Source organism: Ovis canadensis, chromosome 1, assembly GCF_042477335.2.
Source record: "Ovis canadensis isolate MfBH-ARS-UI-01 breed Bighorn chromosome 1, ARS-UI_OviCan_v2, whole genome shotgun sequence".
In the NCBI taxonomy this organism is placed as follows: domain Eukaryota; kingdom Metazoa; phylum Chordata; class Mammalia; order Artiodactyla; family Bovidae; genus Ovis; species Ovis canadensis.
The window spans coordinates 148,044,379-148,065,414 of NC_091245.1; the positions used below are offsets into that span (position 1 = coordinate 148,044,379).

The 21,036-nt window shown below is 36.2% G+C and overlaps 1 protein-coding gene across 1 annotated transcript in view; it reads left to right on the forward strand.

Annotated features, from left to right (window-relative positions):
- Positions 1-21,036, forward strand: part of ROBO2 (roundabout guidance receptor 2) — a 665,634-nt gene that overhangs the window by 598,069 nt on the left and 46,529 nt on the right. The window contains exons 18-20 of the mRNA XM_069578659.1: positions 4,463-4,645; positions 14,600-14,642; positions 16,080-16,207. Of these exons, the coding sequence (XP_069434760.1) occupies positions 4,463-4,645; positions 14,600-14,642; positions 16,080-16,207 (354 nt within the window). The remainder of the gene's footprint in view (positions 1-4,462; positions 4,646-14,599; positions 14,643-16,079; positions 16,208-21,036) is intronic.

The following is a 21,036-nucleotide window of genomic DNA, read 5'->3' on the forward strand; positions in this document are numbered from 1 at the left end:
GTATAAGCTGGGTTTAGAAAAGACAGAGGAATCAGAGATCAAATTGCCAACATCTCTTGGATCACAGAAAAAAGCAAGGGAATTCCAAAGAAACATCTACTTCTGCTTCATTGACTGAACTGAAGCCTTTGATGTATGGATCACAACAAACTTTGGAAAATTCTCTAAGATATGAGAATATCAGATCACCTTACCTGTTTCCTGAGAAAGCTGTGTACAGGTCAAGAAGCAACAGTTAGAACAAGACATGGAACAACTGACTGGTTCAAAATTGGGAAAGGAATATGACAAGGCTGTCTATTGTCACCCTGCTTATTTAAATTATATCCAGAGTATATCATGCAAAATGCCAAGATGGATTAATCACAAACTGGAATCAAGATTGTCAGGAAAAATGTCAACAACCTCAGATATCCAGATAATACCACACTAATGGCAGAAATTGAAGAGAAAATAAAGAGACTCTTTATGAGGGTGATAGGAGGGAGTGAAAAACCTGGCTTGAAACTGAACATTCAATAAATGAAGATCAAGTGATCCAGACCCATCACTTCATGGGAAATAGAAGGGAGAAAAGTCAAAGCAGTGACAAGTTTTATTTTGGGGGGGCTCCAAAATCACTGCAGATGATGACTGCAGCCATGAAATTCAAGGATGCTTTCTCCTTGGAAGGAAAGCTAAGACAAACCTAGACAGCAAATTAAAAAACTGAGACATCACTTTGCCAGTAAAATTTCATATAGTCAAAGCTATGGTTTTTCCACTAGTCATGTACAGATGTGTGAGCTGGACCATGAAGAAAGCTGAGTGCCAAAGAATTGATACTTTTGAATTGTGGTGCAGGAAAAAATGCTTGAGAGTCCCTTGGACAGCAAGGAGATCAAACCAGCCAATCCTAAAGGAAATCAACCCTGAATATGCATTGGAAGACTGTTGCTGAACGTGAGTTTCCAATACATTGGACACCTGATGGGAAGAGCTGAGTCTTTGGAAAAGACCCTGATGCTGGGCAAGATGGAACGCAAAAGAAGTGAGCAGCAGAGCATGGGATGGTTAGATAGCATCACTGACTCAATGAACATGAATGTAAGCAAACTTTGGGAGAAAGTGAAGGACAGAGGAGCCTCACGTGCTGCAGTCCACAGGGTCACAAAGAGTCAGACACGACCTAGCAACTGAACAACAAATAACAAACAATTGGGCATTCTGATTGGCTTAACAAAGTAAAAATTTCTTTCTCATTCATAGTCAGCCTAATATGGGTTTGCAGAATGGAGGATGGGGTTTCTACTCCATAGAGTTTTTCATGAAACGTGGATCCTTCCAGTCAATGGTGTACCGTCTCTCATAGGATCAGCATCCCACAACTGATCCCTTGTTCTATCCAACACCTTAGGAAAAAGAGTATGAAGTACTGTCACAGTGGTACATGGATTGGTCCAGAGATACCATGCATCTGCCTGTGTACAATTGTCCAATATTCAGTCACTTTGTTGCACTCAGCTACAAGGGAGGGTAGGATATACAGGCTAATTTTCTCCTCTGGAAGAAAGGTGAAACCTTGGTAAACAAGTCACCTATGGTTTGAAGGGCTCTCACATCTAGATAATGTACAACTTATATTCCTACCTGGGGCTTCCTTGGTGACTCAGATGGTAAAGAATCTGCCAGCAATGCAAGCATGCCTGGGCACACACATGCACATGTAGAGAGGTTCATAGGAACACTAGAATTTGTGACTCAAGTTATGGCCCAGGTAAAGCTGAGTTACTAAAGACCCACTCAGTAGGAGTAAAGTAAAAGTAAAGTCTTAGTCGTTCAGTCCTGTCCATCTCTTTGTAACCTCATGGACTGTAGCCCGCCTGGCTCCTCTGTCCATGGGATTCTCCAGGCAACCTGCTGGAGTGGGTTGACATGCCCTCCTCCAGGGGATCTTCCTCATCTCCTTTGTCTCCCACATTGCAGGCAGATTCTTTACTGCTGAGCCACCAGGGAAGTCCACTCCTTACATTGATCATCTGGATTGATCCTCCCAAATATATGAAATAGACACTACTGTCACCAGCTAACAGAAACAGGGATTCTAGAAGATTACATGCCCTGCATAAACCCACTGCTTTCCTAGCTAGGAAGTGACAGAGATGGTACTCAAATGTGGAACTTCAAAGACCTTGCTGTCTCCGGTATGTTACAGTGCCAGGATAACTGAAGCAAGAGAATTACATGTTCCTTTGATATGATAGGCTGAAATTTGCCATTTATATTTTGCTTAAAATTTATTTTTTAATTATTTGTTTGCTCACTAATGATATATTAATATGAGAATTCACTTAGTTTCCAGTTTCTGAATTCATTCATCTATTAAATAAGCACCTAACTCTTTACTCATTAGTAACGTTAGAATTCCATGAGTCTTGCTGCTAAGTCACTTCAGTCGTGTCCGACTCTGTGCGACCCCATAGGTGGCAGCCTACCAGGCTCCCCTGTCCCTGGGATTTTCCAGGCAAGAACAATGGAGTGGGTTGCCACTTCCTTCTCCGATGCATGAAAGTGAAAAGTGAAAGTGGAGTCGCTCAGTCGTGTCTGACTCTTCACGACCCCACAGACTGCAGCCCACCAGGCTCTTCTGCCCATGGGATTTTCCAGGAAAGAGTACTGGAGTGGGGTGCCATTGCTTCAGTCAGTCAGTCAGTCAGTCAGTCAGTCAGTTCAGTCACTCAGTCGTGTCCGACTCTTTGGGACCCCATGAATCACAGCACGCCAGGCCTCTCTGTCCATCACCAACTCCCAGAGTTCACTCGGACTCACATCCATCGAGTCAGTGATGCCATCCAGCCGTCTCATCCTCTGTCATCCTCTTCTCCTCCTGCCCCCAATCCCTCCCAGCATCAGAGTCTTTTCCAATGAGTCAACTCTTCGCATGAGGTGGCCAAAGTACTGGAGTTTCAGCTTTAGCATCATTCCTTCCAAAGAAATCCCAGGGCTGATCTCCTTCAGAATGGACTGGTTGGATCTCCTTGCAGTCCAAGGGAGTCTCAAGAGTCTTCTCCAACACCACAGTTCAAAAGCATCAATTCTTTGGTGCTCAGCCTTCTTCACATTTCAACTCTCACATCCATACATGACTACTGGAAAAACCATAGCCTTGACTAGATGGACCTTAGTCGGCAAAGTAATGTCTCTGCTTTTGAATGTACTATCTAGGTTGGTCATAACTTTTCTTCCAAGGAGTAAGCGTCTTTTAATTTCATGGCTGCAGTCACCATCTGCATTGATTTTGGAGCCCCCAAAAATCAAGTCTAACACTGTTTCCACTGTTTCCCCATCTATTTCCCATGAAGTGATGGGACCGGATGCCATGATCTTTGTTTTCTGAATGTTGAGCTTTAAGCCAACTTTTTCACTCTCCTCTTTCACTTTCATCAAAAGGCTTTTTAGTTCCTCTTCACTTTCTGCCATAAGGGTGGTGTCATCTGCATATCTGAGGTTATGGATATTTCTCCCGGCAATCTTGATTCCAGCTTGTGTCTCTTCCAGTCCAGCATTTCTCATGATGTACTCTGCATATAAGTTAAATAAGCAGGGTGACAATATACGGCCTTGACGTACTCCTTTTCCAAACCTGTTTAAAAACGTGGATTGAGATTGTCTTTATTATGTCTGAGAGGGCTAAACTGTCAGAAATGTGACAACTTCTAAAATAATCTTAGTCTAGATTTAAATGTATGATTTGTTACATAGACCTTAGAATTAACTTTCAAGTTGTTTTGTATCTAACTTCATATGGATTTTCAAGTTGTTTTGTAGCCAGCTTTCAAGTGGATTTTCAAATTATTTTCAGATACTTTAAGGGCATTTAGAAGTTTTATCTTTCTGTGAGATTTTAACTATAGATACTAATCTCTATGAAAAGATGTTTATGTTATTTTCATTATTTTATATAGCAGTTTCAATACCTTCCAGAAAATTAAAGTATGTTTGATCAAGGTAAATTATTTGGTAAAATATTAAGAGAAATATTTTGATCATCTGTTTTAGGCAGTGCTGTAGGGGAAAAGTAGTTTGCAAATACCCAGTTTAAATGTTGTAGTTGCTTTTCTTTTTTTAAATGAGAATTGTCTTACAAAATCCTTTACCTAACTAAAGAAAAGTTATTATTTCAGCTCACACGCTTGTTTTAGTACTTATATATGAGGCAGTAAATCAAGAAGTGATTCTGAATCTGTCCATAGTAAAACAAAACACAGTGTTCTTAATCACATTTCAAACTTATGATTTGATTCTTCTTTTGAAACTTATAAAATCTGCTTACCAGTAAATTGTGACAGGGTCAGGACACAACAAATATTACCTGCTTCAAAGAAGGTTACAATCTTCTGTGCCTTTGGTGTAGCACGCATGTATTTTTGTGGGGTTTTGGTCTTAATATTTGCTAGCACTAACACTATTGTTTCTTCCATAGGGGGACGAAATGAAGTTGTCATTACCGAAAACAATAACAGCATAACTGAGCAAATCACTGATGTTGTGAAGCAACCAGCTTTTATAGCTGGTATTGGTGGTGCCTGCTGGGTAATTCTGATGGGTTTTAGCATCTGGTTGTACTGGAGAAGAAAGAAGAGAAAGGGACTCAGTAATTATGCTGGTAAGAGGCTATTTCCAGCTAAGAAAATGTCTTAGCTCTAGAAATATGATAAAATGCAAGGGAAGGAATGAAATGGAATATGAATGAGTGAATGAATGGGTGTTTTTTGCTTGATTTAAACCATTATAAACAACATGCTTTAACACTGCCCTTCATCATATCACATTATGACCATAAGACCATCTTTTTGCCTGTATCTCCAAGGTATAAGAAGAGTGCATACCAATTAAGTGATTAGCCATTTTTCTTAATAGTTCAACACACACACACACATAGACTTTGCAAACTATGACACCATGATCTTTGAGAAGTATGTTTAGGCAAGAGCATTCCTAAAATGCTCAGGAAAAAAAGAGAAAAGATTTGAAATGTAGTTTTTTATATTTACAATACAGATTACAAAGGGAAATGTATCCCAAATGGAAAATACAAACCAAACAAAAAATTTCAGGATTGATGAAACTGATGAGGCATGATTTGTTTTACTAGTCACTTAAATAGAATGTCTATTTTAAAGTGACCAATGAGCATTTTAGAAAGAAGAAAAAAACAGAAGCAAAAGAAAGAGAAGAAAAATAAGATCCTAGATGTTCTACTTGTTTGCAAAAATGTTTTCTCTGAATCCAGAACAGGAATTTTAAGGATGTCCAAAGTAATGGCCTTCAAAATGTATCCAAGGCAGAAAGAGAAAATTATCATCAGTGAGTGAAAAATGACCTCGATAATGAAGCTATGTTCAGTTAAAGTTTGAATTGCATTCATTTTAAGTTCTTTCTCTAACAATGATTAAAAAAAACTGCCTCACAAATACTTTACATTTTATAGAATTTTCAAGGGAACAGTTTTAATTTATCATTGTCCTACATATACTTTAAAAATCTTTGAGATATTTTATTCATCTTCTATTTCTAATTTTTACTTTAATAAAAAGCATATATGTCTTCATAAGTGATTTTGACAGAGGCTTCGTTACTTATTAAGCTTATCAGCTGCTATAACTTGTAGGCATCTAAGCTTCTGAAAATAGTTCAAAATGAAACAAACAACATCCATTTGGTTGTTTTTCTTGTTATTGAATAGTATTTAAATATGATCAGTTGATGATCACATTTGCTGCTCATGACAATAGCTTGTAGAAATGTTTGTTAGTTACTGGTTAGAATATATTCCTAGATCTAGAGAAGATAGTTAGTGTATTCATTGCAGAAGGGTTTCCATACTTGGTGACTTGCTATTGCTGTGCCATTCTCATTTCTTATTGGTTGCTGATGCGTGCTTCCTTATGCTTTGTCATCTGAGTGCTTTATCACCCTGCCAATGAAGGATTCTTCCTGGAAAGGGATGCTGGGCAATGACTGCTGAGTGTCAGAGTTATGAACACGAATGAGACTTTGATGTTACTTCTTGTTTTGCAGTCCAGTCCCCTGCTTTCATTCCTTGAAGATACTGTCCGTTTACCTGTCTGTTTAGTCAGTCACCATGTTCTTTTTTTAAAAATTTTTATTTTTACTTTCACCATGTTCCGTTTCATCTCTGTGACATGCTCATATAAATCAAAGACTTTTTGTGTTTATCTCTTTGCTTGACTTTAGTGAACATAATAGACTGACAGTGTTCGTCACTTCAGTGCCATATTTGGAGTGTTGCAGTTTTATCCTCTGTAGGATTTTCATTCACTTCTTCCAAATAGCATTACTCTCATAATTAGTAGCTATGTTTTTTTGTAAAATCATGTCAGAGAGCCTTTCTTCTTTTCTTTCTTCTTCTCTTTAAAAACAGCAGTTCTTTACATTTGATTGGAAAATATCTGTTGGTCTTTGAGCTGGACAAGAATAGCACATTTCCTGTTGTCATTTCTCATTGTGATTGATATCCATCTGCTTGTTGAAGAACTGCTAACTCAGAAGGTGCTATGCCCTTCAGATATTTTGGAATCAGGCCAAGCCACAGAGCAGGCTTTCTGAACCTTTATCCTTAATTGATAGATGGCTGACTCTCAGAATGGATTCACCTTCAGCTGGAAATTTGCCTTCCAGCAACTGCTGTTCTCTTCTAGGTGAGAAGCAAATGAAAATCCACACTACAGGTACTCAGCACTGCATATCTGACTTGGTAATATTCTCTACTCATTTCCCCCCATAAATATCCTAACCTCCACTTTCTGGAATTTTTATATTCTTGTCTTTCTACAGCTTAAAGAAAATGCGGATTGTAAATAGGCATGCTTAGTGTAGTATTTGTTTATCATGTTTGAATTTCTGATATTTGATATATGAGCTAATGATCTGTTTTAAGAGCACAAAGATTTCATACAGGGCTAATTTTCTGTGAAGTATTTTATAGAAGTTATCGAGATAGCAGTCTATGTGTAATGGTTCTGTTTGTATTTTGGTTTTCACAGAAATTTCTGTGGGAATCTTACAATTTTACAAGAATGAAATGCAAAACTGGTAAGCTTAAAGCAATATAATTTTACTCAGAACATGAGTTCCACTTTTTACTACACAGTAATATCTACATAGTTTCAAATTTTTCTTACTGATTTATGACACCAGTGATAATTTTTTTCAAAGAAACATAAGTCTATATTGGGATCAGTATTTAATTTATAACAAAAGATGACTTCATTTGCTTTAGACCCCAAATGTGATCTTAGATTCTACTTCAACATCTGTTGCAATTCATATAAATTCAGAAACATGCATTTTAATAATGCTGATCCTAAGTAGAATTAAAGTGGTGATTTAGTCGCTAAGTTGTGTCTGACTCTTGCGACCCCTGGGGCTGTAGCCCACCAGGCTTCTCTGTCCATGGGATTTTCGAGGCAAGAATACTGGAGTGGGTTGCCATTTCCTTCTCCAAACCAGCAACTGAACCCAGGTCTCTTGTACTGCAGATAGATTCTTTACCAACTGAGCTACCCAGGAATTCCCAAGTAGAATTGAAAAGTAGGTTGGATTTGACTTCAGTACTTGCCTTTTCTACTTCATTCCAAGTCTTCTTAGTATCACAAGTAGATTTTAACCATCATAAGGAAGATTTTAACTATTGGGGAGAAGAAATCCTTTGCAGAATGGAAAACCCAAGTCTTCACAGGATGCCTTCCACTCACTCTATAGGCAAAAGTTCACCCACTGACTTTTATCGTGTTAATCTTTGACTCTCCATCTCCATATGGAAAATTATATTTGAATGCTTAGAAGAAAGGTAAAAAAAAAATGACATGCTATTCAGTGTTGATATTTTTTCTTATGATTCAAAAGAGTTAACATATTGATCATAGAATACTAGTGGATCAACACCTTAGATTGTAAAAGCAACTGTCAGGAATCAAATATAAACTTATATAGCGAAAGGATCTGAGAGGAGAATTTGGCCTGAATGTAAAGTTTTGCTTCTTTACAGAGCAGAACATGGCGATTTCCCCAGGGCAAAGTTACTAGCTTCCTATTTCAGTTTTTTCCTATTTATTCTTGTTTAAATTTTTCAGACACAAGGTTTGCTGGTGGCTCTCAGATGGGCAACTAGAAAGAGAAACGTATTCCCCTCATATTCTACATGAAATCATTTTATTTTTCTCTAGAATAACATGCAGTGTTATTTATCTTGATCTTCATTGAGTACTAACAGTTCTTGCCATTGCATGTGAGCTTCCTGACTACCAAAAATATTCACTACCTGAGTTGTTATAGGATGAAATAGAATCATGAAGACATTTTGGCAGAAAATATTAGGTGATTTTTGAATCTAGAGAAAATGTTTGATTATATGTGTTAATGGTGTTTGTGAATAGAAAAGTGAACAATACGGTTTGAATAGAGCCATGCAGCTTTCACAAGGATTCTGTATGTCATATTATGATCTTCATGAAGCCTGCATGATGCTTTTCAAACTAATGCTGGTCGTATTTCTATCAATAATTTTTAAGTTATCAACTTTTTAATGGAAGTAAACTAACTTTCATGTTTTTAAAGGGGTGAGTTCTATTTTATGAATATTACCTCTGAGGATGACAGATTTGATTAAACTCAGTAAATGTAAATAATTTAATGAGTGAGCAAATTAGGAAATACCAAACACTTCATGCATAGGTTTTAAACCGTTGGTGAAATTATTTGACAAAACCATCCTAAGACAGCTAAAAGATTTGATGGCATTTTTATACTCTGATTATCTGGACTTGAGTTAAGGCTTATTAAAAGAGGATTAATCTACATTCATAGTTGAGAAATAGCTTATCAGGCAAGGGAATGAGGCTTGGCTGGCAACATTAAAGTTTCCATTTGGAGTAGGAAAATGTGGCCTACTAGAGATAGGCACTCTGAAAGCTTCCTTACCTCAAAATGTCAATTTTCCATGTAGTTATATTTCCCTTCCCCCTCAGTGCTAGCAGGCATGAGATTAGGATTAATCCTGACAGATAATAGTAGAAGTACTTTGTATATGATCTGAACTTGCAAAATCTCTTTACCTTCTATCTTTCATAAATGCTGCAATAAATTCAGAATATTTAATGCATTTCTAAAACAGTTAAGAGTGAGGTGTCTGTAGAGCTTTTTGGAAGCCTTAGCACTAGTCAGTTTTAGCAATAAAAACTCCTATGCATTCTGTGCTACTCCCTTCAAAGTTCTCAATTTTACATGTTATCAGAAACTCCTGGCAAAACACATTCACTTATTTCAAAGTTAATTTTGACAAGCACAAAGTTACTACACTATGATTATCAAAACTGTGATAGAATAAGACTGTTCAACCACTTACCCTCTCTACCCTCTTCCTTTCAGCTTTAAGGCAGTTCATCACCTGTGAAATGAGAGCTACTTCAAAACAGCTTTCAAATTTGCTGTGGCATTCATTGTTATGTTTCTCTGTCTCTACACACAAACAAAATGTTGATCAAAACACCAAATATGACTTCCATTTTAGGAGACCTAATTGTTTATCCTTTCTCATCTGTTTTTAATCTCACGGTCTAATAGAACTCAGTTACTTTTGGTCTGCTTTTCAAAATGGAACAAATCTAAAAGTTTTGGAGCATGGGAAGAAAAGGAAACCAGAAAAAGTATACTCTTTTTCCCTTGCTTCAAAAAAGACAACTATTCAACTTTATTACGTAAGGGTGTTTGGTTTGTTGTTGTTGTTGTTGTTTTCTCCTGATAGAAACACACAAAATTGAAGTTTTTCATATGTATCAAGTTGTGTCCATAGGCCATTTTAAGTCAATTATGTATTTATATAAAGACTATATTTTTGCCTCTGTATAGTTGGTATGAAGAGACACAAACATAAATGTCTTTAAGAACTATTTTTGACAATCTATTTGCAGATTTGAAATTATTTAATGATTTATATAAAAGTAGACAATGGATATGTCTTGAATGTTCTGAAATTTAAAATTCTTTCATTCATAACATTTAACTCAGTTGGTAAATATGGACCATACTATAGAGTTCATACTCCAACACATCTGTAAATAAGCCTCAATGAGTGTTTGAATGTTCTTTCCCCAACTTTTTATTGTGGTACAATACAGATTACATGAAATTTGCTATCTTGACCATTTTGAGTGTATCATTCAGAGGCATTAAATACATTCATGATATTGTGCACCATCATCACCATCCATCTCCATAAACTTTTTCAGCTTTTAAAACTGAAAACCTTTGCCCAGTAAACAACAACTTCCCATTTCCCTCTCCTTCCAGCCATCACAACCAACATTTTACTTTCTGTCTCTGTGATTTTGACTACTCTGTGTACCTCATATAAATGGACTTTTACAGTATTTGTCTTTTTGTGACTGGCCTATTTCATTTAACATACTGTCCTCAAGGTACATCCAAGTTTTAGCATATGTCAGAATTGCCTTCCTTTGCAAAGCTGATTAATATTCCATTGCATCTGTATATACACTTATCCATTCATCCATCAATGGATGCTTGGTTTGCTTCCACATTTAGCTGCAATGAATAATGCTGTGATGACCATGGATGTACAGATATCTCTTTGATATCTTGATTTCAGTTCTTTTGGGTATATATCAAGAAGTGGAAATTCTGGGTCTTATTGTAATTCTATTCTTCATTTTTTGAGAAACAAACATGGTATTTTCAACCGAGGGTAAAATGGTTTTTACCTTCTACCAACAGTACACAATGGTTTCATTTCTTCATCTTCTCAATAATGTTTATTTTATGTTTCCTGTGCAGAAACCAACCTAACAGGTATGAGGTAACATCTTATTGTAGTTTTAATTTCCATCTCCCTAATGATTAATGATGCTGATCAACTTTCCATTTGCTGACTAGCATCTGAATGATATCTTTGGATAAGATTTTGAGTGTTGCATCTTATTTAATATTTACAGTTTATGAAAAATTTAACATTGGTAAGTACATAAAGTTAAATACAACTTAATTTTTGTTCAGTTGTCCTTGACTTCAGTTGTCTTCTTTTTTTCCAATATTATGTTTTGCTCTGACAGTAACAGAAAATTTAGGTAAGGAAAAAAGAGCATCCAAATTAAAAATGCTCAGCGTCTCCTCTCATATCTCCTAAACAACACATTTGGAGGTGTAGCCCATTCATGTCTGCCGATAGTCACAACATTATCTTAGCCTTCTGTTATCAGAGTAAAATAATCATTTGATAGTCCATTAAAAAACCACATACTAGAAAGTCACTTCAGATGGAAAGTTAATTAGCTGTACTGTTTTCACATTTTGTGTTTTTCCAAACTGATCAGACATTTATTTAATGTCACCAGTGATTTTTTTACAATAATTGTTTCAGATCAGCTTGTTTTTGTTGTTGTTAAAAACAGTTATTAAAGGGACCCAACGGGGTATGGACATACAGCTGACTGTTGATTCCCAACACTTAAGGGAGTCCATCACAAAGCAGACTAGTGATCAGTATTCATCTTCTTCATAGCCAGTCCTGGGCAGGTGCAAAGGTGCTGTCAGGATTGTTTTGTAATGCACTTGAGAAAATACCTGAAAACTTCACAAAGCAGTATACTTTAGGTGCCAACAAGATGTTTCTGAAAGCACTGCCTCATATATTCTTGATAAACCTTTGGGTGATGATGATATTGCCTAATTATGATGCCATAAGAGAAATATGGCAGTGGCCACAGGACTGGAAAAGGTCAGTTTTCATTCTAATCCCAAAGAAAGGCAATGCCAAAGAATGCTCAAACTACTGCACAATTGCACTCCTCTCACCTGCTAGTAAAGTAATGCTAAAATTCTCCAAGCCAGACTTCAACAGTATGTGAACCGAAAATTTCCAGAATGTTCAAGCTGGATTTAGAAAAGGCAGAGGAGCCAGAGATCAAATTGCTAACATCCATTGGATCATTGAAAAAGCAAGAGAGTTCCAGAAAAACATCTATTTCTGCTTTATTGATTATGCCAAAGCCTTTGACTGTGTGGATCACAAGAAACTGTGGAAAATTCTGAGAGAGATGGGAATACCAGACCACCTGACCTGCCTCTTGAGAAATCTGTATGCAGGAAAAGAAGCAACAGTTAGAACTGGACATGGAATAACAGACTGGTTCCATATCAGGAAAGAAGTATGTCAAGGCTATCTATTGTCACCTTGCTTATTTAACTTATATGCAGAGTACATCATAAGAAATGCTGGGCTGGATGAAGCACAAGCTGTAATCAGTATTTTTGGTAGAAATATCAATAACCTCAGTTATGCAAATGATACCACCCTTACGGCAGAAAGTGAAGAAAAACTAAAGAGCCTCTTGATGAAAGTGAAAGAGGAGAGTGAAAAGTTGCCTTTAAAACTCAACATTCAGAAAACTAAGATCATGGCATCTTGTCCCATCACTTCAAGGCAAATAGATGGGGAAACAGTGGAAACCGTGGCAGACTTTATTTTCTTGGGCTCCAAAATCACTGCAGATGGTGACTGCAGCCATGAAATTAAAAAACGCTTGCTCCTTGGAAGAAAAGCTATGACCAACCTAGACAGCATGTTGAAAAGCAAATACATTACTTTGCCAACAAAGTCCATCTAGTAAATGCTATGATTTTTCCAGTGGTCATGTATGGATGTGAGAGTTGGACTAAAAAGAAAGCTGAGCGCTGAAGAATTGATGCTTTTGAAATGTGATGTTGGAGAACACTCTTGAGAGTCCCTTGGACTGCAAGGGGGTCAAACTAATCAATCCTAAAGGAGATCAGTCCTGGGTGTTCATTGGAAGGACTGATGCTGAAGCTAAAACTCCAATATTTTGGCCACCTGATGGGAATCACTGACTAGTTATTAGAAAAGACTCAAACGCTGGGGAAGATTTCAGGCAGGAAGCAAAGGGGACTACAGAGGATGAGATGGTTGGATGGTATCACTGAGTCTATGGATATGAGTTTGAGTAAGTTCCGGGAGTTAGTGATGGACAGGGAAGCCTGGTGTGCTGCAGTGCGTGGGGTCACAAAGAGTCAGACATGACTGAGCAACTGAACTGAACTGAATAGATATGTTCTTAGACAACTTTAGGGAGAGGACTGGGGAACTACATTTAGAAATTTATAAAATCTAAAAAGTGATCGTACTTATTAGCTCAAACTTAAGAAACAGGTGAATTATGAGATTATCCAAATGAGAAAGTATCTACTAAGTGTATACTTTAAAAAGCAAGTTCATTAAAAATATGAATCAATTCATAAAATTTTATTTTCACTTTTGCTCACCAAGTAATCATAGTAAATATAATCAGTGTCTTCCAAAGATAGGATATGTTGAATGCACAGCTGTGAAATGGTATTTTTTCCTTCATCCCCAGGGACTAGTTTAGCTGATGCATATTAATTTTGGTCAGAATTGCAATTGTGCAGTCCATAAACTTCTAAACACCAAATTTTTCCCAATGATTTTCTAGTTAAGTAATTTAGTGGCAAAATTTGACCTCAAATAATATAAAGTCGTGTATAGACTTTGTTCCACTAATTGTGAATATTCACATCTCATTGAAAAACTAATCATTTTGAATATGGTTGCTGTCTCAGACCCTCTCTGCAGTGTGCATCTTATTACCTACTTCAGATATGAAGCATTTTAATTCCAAACAAACTTAACTGCAAAGATTGTGGGTAAGAGATAATGGACCCAAACTGATATTTATCTTCTTTGCGAATCCTTGACACCCGCTTTCGTGTTGTTAGCTTTGTGGAATGAAATCTAGTGACCAGAGGGAGTGGGTTCTCCAGCTCTGGCTTTACTGGCTGCTTTTTGGTGTTGCTAATATGTTCCATAGTTTTAAAAAGGACTTAAGTTGTATAATCATTACATACAATGGGAATATATTCAATAAGTTGAAAATCTCATTTTGTAAGGATTGGAAAATGAAGCAAAGTGTTCAATACATTATATATTGTCTATTCACTACAGTTCATGTCTATAATACAGTAATTATAGTATTTCAACGCATAGTGCTTCTCAGTGTCCCTAAAAGGACCTGTGATGAAGAAGAATAAATTATCAATCTGTACCTGTTTCACTGCTTTTATTAGAAGGATATTACCTGTTTGAACTATCCTGTTTCACTTTCTATTATGTGCAGTTTGCATTATGCCCTCTAATTAGGACACCTGTATATTAGCATTAAAAGTCATGATGTGATAATTCTTTGTTAATGCATGTCAATCTTCCAATACCATATATGTACCAACTGACATACAAATAAAAATTGCCCCTTTGACTTAATCGTGTGTTTGGCCTGAGAATTTTTAGATGTCTCATTAAAGTTGGAACAAATGATGGCTTTGCTTTAGGCCAAACCACTGCTTCTTACTATCTGTGCAATTATGTTAATTATATTTTGCTATAATTCCCAGAGGCTTCAGCTCTAAACGAAGGGCCAATATGTAGTTGTTGTTAATTGTAATTAATATTGACTACTTGTGTGTGTTTCTTTTTTTTTTTTTTCTTTTACAGTTACATTTCAAAGAGGAGATGGAGGACTAATGAGCAATGGAAGGTATACCAAGGAGATTTTTTATTTTTATTTTTAATCAGGACTGAGGAAACTACATAGTAAAAGGCAATTATTGTAATAAATGATCACTTATAAGTCTGAGAATTCTAGAAGGAATTAAACAGCTTACAACAAGGTTTAATGATCTGTTGTGCACTTTAGAGGAATCAAGTCCAGATGTTTCATATCTCCCAGATGCCCCTGAAGAAATTAGTAGTAAATATCACAAGGAATGTGTTCATTTGTTAGCAGGATGTTTATTGCATTAATTAGACATTAGCAAATGAAGTTGCTGTTGTTTAAGGCTCCTTATTGGTTCTCACCAAATTGCTGTGAGTGAACAATTACATATAATCGATCACAAAGTAAATGATTCATAGATGATGAATAGGCTGTAGATTGATAGGACTGGATTCCACAACTTTGGATACTCAACTGAAATTGATAAAAACTGATAACAAACCCATATATCCTCATCTATTTTCCCTTTGCTGATATGGAGATTGTAATTAGGCTCTGGTAATAACTTCCACTCTCCCATTTAATCAATATTTTAGCAAAAAGAGATTAGGTCTAATGAGAGCTGGTGGATGTAGCCAGAAAGCAGTTGGATCTTCTTCTTGCAGTCTCCATAGAAACACGTGTTTCTCTTAAGGATTGTATCACCAAGGGTCTATCAGGGGAAAAAAAAAAGTACAATGATTATAGATGTTGCTATATCTTTTTAAGTATGGTAATAATCTGGAAAGGGATCAGAATCCCGCTTTTACATTAAAGATAGGAATTCTTTGTTGAATATGATGCAAAAGAAGTTTTCTTCATAGACGATATGCACATACTGGATCAGACCTCAGTGGATCTTTTATCACCCTAAAATGCTTTCATATTCTCCTAACACTTTAAATTTAGAGAACCTGAAAATGTACTATTGATGGAACAGTATAAATACTCTTCATTTATTTCCCTTAAGTTCCTTGCCTCTAAATCAACCATGAGGGCTCGTAACAGGGGTTACAGCCTATAGGGGACAGATAAATATGGGAGCTGCAGGAATTGAAGGAGCAATAGCCCAAAGTCCTGGAAATGGCTGATACTAAGCCATCATTCTGAGCAATTGTTCCCTTGAGGTGCCAATTTATGATTAGATCTTGTTTCAGGATGCTGCTATGTTACCAGTTGCTACCAGTTTCAGGGAAGACAACTGAATTCATTTGGATGTCAGCAGAATCCCAGGCAGGACTCTTCTGCTTCCATTGACAGGGATGATCTATACAGAGCCTTAGTGAATTGCCAAAGTTGCTTAATTCTTGAGAGCCTCCAGATTTTCATTTGAAAGTGAATTAAAATCTTAAATTCTTTAATCCACTGTAGTTCATGAGACAGATGTGCAAATCTCTCATGGAGTTCCACGGACTGATTTCTACTTAATCCCTGTTTTAGCCGCCCAGGTCTTCTAAATGCTGGTGATCCCAATTATCCATGGCTTGCTGACTCATGGCCAGCCACGAGCTTGCCAGTAAACAATAGCAATAGTGGCCCAAATGAGATTTCGAACTTTGGGCGTGGAGGTAAGTTGTGTAATTCTGTCATTTGTGATTTGTTTTCTTGGCTTTCCTGGATGTTTTGAAAAAGGCATACCCAAAAGTATTTTCTTCCATAAGTGAATTTAGTGAAGTACATTTATTCATAGTTCTGTACATTTGCTAAATATTTTATTATAAAGCTGTGGTATCTATTACCTTGAGTAAAACTGAGCTTTTAAGGATGTTATTACTAACCAAGAAGGTAACTATTCATAATGCATTTTGTTCTTCATACTATTAGTACATGATTAAGGGTTTCCCAGGTGGCACAGTGGTAAAGAATCTGCCTGCCAGTGCAGGAGATGCAAGAGACCTGGGTTCAGTCCTTGGGTTTGGAAGATCCCCTGTAGAAGGAAATGGCAACCCTCTCCATTATTCTTGCCTGGAAAACTTCATGGACAGAGGAGCCTGGTGGGCTGTTGTCCATGGTGTCGCAAAGTGTCTAAATGACTGAGTGACTGAGCACAGTACATGGTTACTAAATCAGGAACTATACAGCCAAACAGGGCTTATGATTTAGAACCAGTCATTTTACTTCTCTGATTATCATTCAGTATATATTTACTGAGTGTGTCCTGTGGACCCGGCCCTGTGGCAGACAGTAAAAAATATCATATAAGAGGTAGACACTTAAATATGTATAACAACATGTTGACAGCTTTTCTGTAATTCTACAATTGATCATTTGTACCCCAAAGAAAAGACAAAAATATTCTAAGTAGGGGACGTGCTAAGGTCTTCAAAATTCGATACTAGAGTCCTCTCCATAGGTCTTTATAAAGAAAACAGAATTGGACTTATTATGAAAATCACCAGTTCCCCTCTCTACCTTTTCATCTAATCACTAGGAGAGCAATGGGTTTAGAGAAAGATGGGACTGGAAAAGTCTCAGGCCCCAGTATTTAGTGCAGCTGATACATGAGTTTTCCATTGGCATGAGAGTGTGCAGACAGCAAATGGACTGGTACCTTGCCAGTACCCCACATGAAAGAGCTGTCTCCTGGGAGGAGGAAGGTGCTATGCATGGAGTATTATTTAGGCTGATACATGAAAGAACGGTAGGGAGTCAAATGTGTGTAGAAAGTGTGTAGAGAAGAAATTTACTGTGTCTTAAGGTTCAGAAAGTAAGGGAAACATTGACCTCTTTAAGAAATGAATGAATTTCCTAATGACTTGAGTATCAATTGCAAGGCAAACAAGTGCTAAGAAATACAGAAGGAGGGTTTTCTAAGCCACACAAAACCTTTAAACTTTGTTAGAGGATGATTGGAAGCCATTAATGGACTTTAAGAGGAGAATTCTAGAATGTAAGTGCTGTTCTAAATCATCCATCTAGCTACTGGGTGCAGGACAGAGATAGATTGAAAAATTTGGGTGATTAATTAGGAGAATAGTGCTGTAATCTAAGAAAGTTTGTGTGAATCCACTGAAGGATTTCTGTACTTCTAGGAAGAACTAATGTAGGAGACCCAGGACTAAGCTAAGTATTCTGGGTTTACTGTAAACCTCAGTGGTGGACTTCACATGTATGAGTGTGTAAACATATTGACTTAGAATACAGTCATGGATATTGGCCTTTTCTCTTTATGAATGTAAGACCAATGAATGTTTAGATATATTTAAAATGGTATTTTAAATAATAAAGTTACTAATTATTATACAACTCGGCATTGTATTCAGTACTAACTGAAAAAGGGGGCCCTCCCTCGCGTAAGTTGTATGACTACTCAGCATCTTACTTACCCTCTGTAATTCAGTCCACCCTATTTAGATTCTCAGTTGCCCAGACTCTCTGAAAGTGGCTGCCTCCCCTAGGTGTCAGAATTCTGAGCCCTGCAATTATAGGTGTTACTTTACCTTGGATAGTTATATGCCCAAGCATAGTTTTATCGTGAAATCAAAACATTCCTCCCTGCCCTGCCCACTGATTTTGAAATTCTGTTCATAAAGCTTTTATCAATCAAGGAATAGCTGCCTTTTTTCTTGTATTGGAATAACACACCATTCTATCTTTATATCAAGAAATAAATACACAAAGATGGAGAAAGTGGGGTTTTTTTTTCCGTTTCTAGCAGATTAGATTAACATTCTAAAATGTCTCGATTTAATTTAGCCAAAGGATACTTATGAAGATTTTCAAGGGTTTTTTTTTTTTTTCCATTTCCACTTCATTTTCATGACATGAAAATATTTTACAGGTCGCTCTCAAGGCCGTGACAAAGTTTTTGCAGAGTTAACTGTATCTCTTTTCAGTGTGATAAGCATTTTAAGCATTTACTAAAAAGACAGGACATTTTACAAATTCCATTTCCTTTGCACAATAAATGTAGTAAGTGTAAGACATAGATAATCATATTTCTATCTTAGAGGTCCAGAAACTAAAGTTTATCAAGGTGAATAATTTGAGATCTATGTGTAGAATCCAGATCTAACAGATTTTAAAGCCTATATTCTTTTATTTACACCACTCTGCAATTCTTAAGGTAGGATTCACATGTATGATTGTATTACCAAGTACACTTAGAGGAATAACCATGGATACTGACATTTTTTTCCTTTAAAAATGTTTATTAATGCATGCTTAAAGGTAATGAAAATACTATTTTGAATAATCAAGTTACTAATAATCACATGTATTCATTTTGACAATACAAACTATAAAAATGCCCTTTAATTATTCACTAAGTAATTACTCTTTACAAAACATTAGATGAGAGAGATGTTATGGGGAGGGAGGTGGGAGGAGGGTTCACGTTTGGGAACGCATGTACACCCGTGGTGGATTCATGTCAATGTATGGCAAAACCAATACAGTATTGTAAAGTAAAATAAAGTAAAAATAAAAATTAAAAAAAGAATTAGATGAGGAACTATGGAAAGACATAAATCCCAGATAATCTGCCCTCAAGTAACTTAAGATACAGTGAAGGAGACAATCACTCATGGAAGTAATTATTCCAGGCAAAAAGAAATACATGTGTAACTAGGGTGCTGGAAAACTGAAGAATGAAATTGTGAGTAATTCTGATTAGAGAGAAGGGTTTCTATAAATCATAAGTTTCAGACACAAACGTTAACAAATGCCAGTCAGATAACCTAAAGTATCAAGAAGGGGTGGATGTGGACTGTGTACAGTGGAAAATGAAAAGTCCTGTCTAAAGATGGCAGCACCTATTCAAGTCCAGGCTCCTGGGAGGAAGACTGGCCCAGAGTTCCAAATCATCTGATGTTATAGGATAATTCCCCACATGCAAGTAGTAATGTATAAGCCTCTAGTATTTTAATGTTGGGACATAATTCAATTTATTTTTTGAAAATGTACGAGTGAGCAAATAACATTTGAAGGAAATATGCAGCCCCCAAATCAATATAGAAGCACTTAGAATTGAAGGCTAATTTCATCCAGCTGAGAGAGATTCTATTTCTAGAACCATAGCTTTAGTTGGCATAGAATATGAAGGATTAGATTTTCATACTGTATTTTTTTTTCCATTTTAAAACATGTGAACACACAACCATTTCAAAAACTGGCAGTAACTCACAATCTAAATCCAAAGCTTTGGAGAACCTCATATTCACGATGTTGGGAAGTTGGGGTCAGTGTTGAAGAAGGGTATCTGTCCAGTTCATCAGTGAAAGACATGGTAGAGGGGGCAGAAGCAAAACTCAAAAAACTTCCCTAGAGTGAAGGAGCTACTTTCACAATTTTGATATGTTATTAAATATCAAGCATCTCAGAGAATAAAAATGATACTGACCCGATGCTTTAGAATAAAACATATATATCTTTGTCATCAAATTTCCTAATCAGTTTACAGCTAAAAACAAGAAAGGCAAGAAAGTAGTTATAAAATTCTGAATCCGAAAACAATGTGCTTACTTACACAACTTGATGAAGTATTATAAATATGAACATGTTTAACTATTTTAAATAGTTATTTAAAAAGTAACATATATAACATATATACTTGTAAAATGGGTTGGAATTTCAGACTTCAGAACCTTCAGAAAGAACCTACAGTGTGTGATTATAGTGTATAAAATGCATTTTAAATGTCTTGTTACTGTTGCTAAAGAAGATCATTTTTAGCTTTTGTAAAATGCAAAAGCAAAATTAATATTTTTACAAGAATCCTTATTTCAAGCGCTGTTAGAGATCATAGAATCTAAAAGCTTTAGGATATTATAACTACTTCAGTTTTCTCCTTGTGATAATAAGCTGGTTTTGTTACTGAGATCATTTGGTTTATTATTACAGTACTATAACTAGCTGAAAATTTTCCGTAATGAAATGAAGAGGGTTGATGAACTCATGTCCTGTGAAATGTGACTGTCAGAACATCAATTATTAAGTAGCATAATATATATTCACTTTTAACTCTACATGATTAAAAAGAGTATTAGTAAGGGTTTTATTTGTTTGTTTGTTTTTGTATTTTTTTAGATTCTATTGTCTTCATTCTGAGAAGGAAAATAAGTGCTTAGGAGAGAGGTGGCAGTTGTAAATTTAAAAACATCATGTAAAGATAATTTAGCACACCAAAGTGATAAATGTACTGATTGATATTCAGTGTTTTTCCTGAAGTTTAATTTTAGTCTTGCTGTATTACAACTTGAAACTATAATTCTCCACTTCTAAGATTTGGTAGCATAAATTAAACTCTGTGATCACCCAGATTGCTTTTTCTGTAGTTAAATCCTGCTGTATTGTGAAAATGACTTATTCATGAAAATCTTCCTTTGTTATCCAAGAAAAAAAAAAATTGCTACCATCAGTTACACTCCATTTCTGGAGCTGTGAAATCAACTCAGAT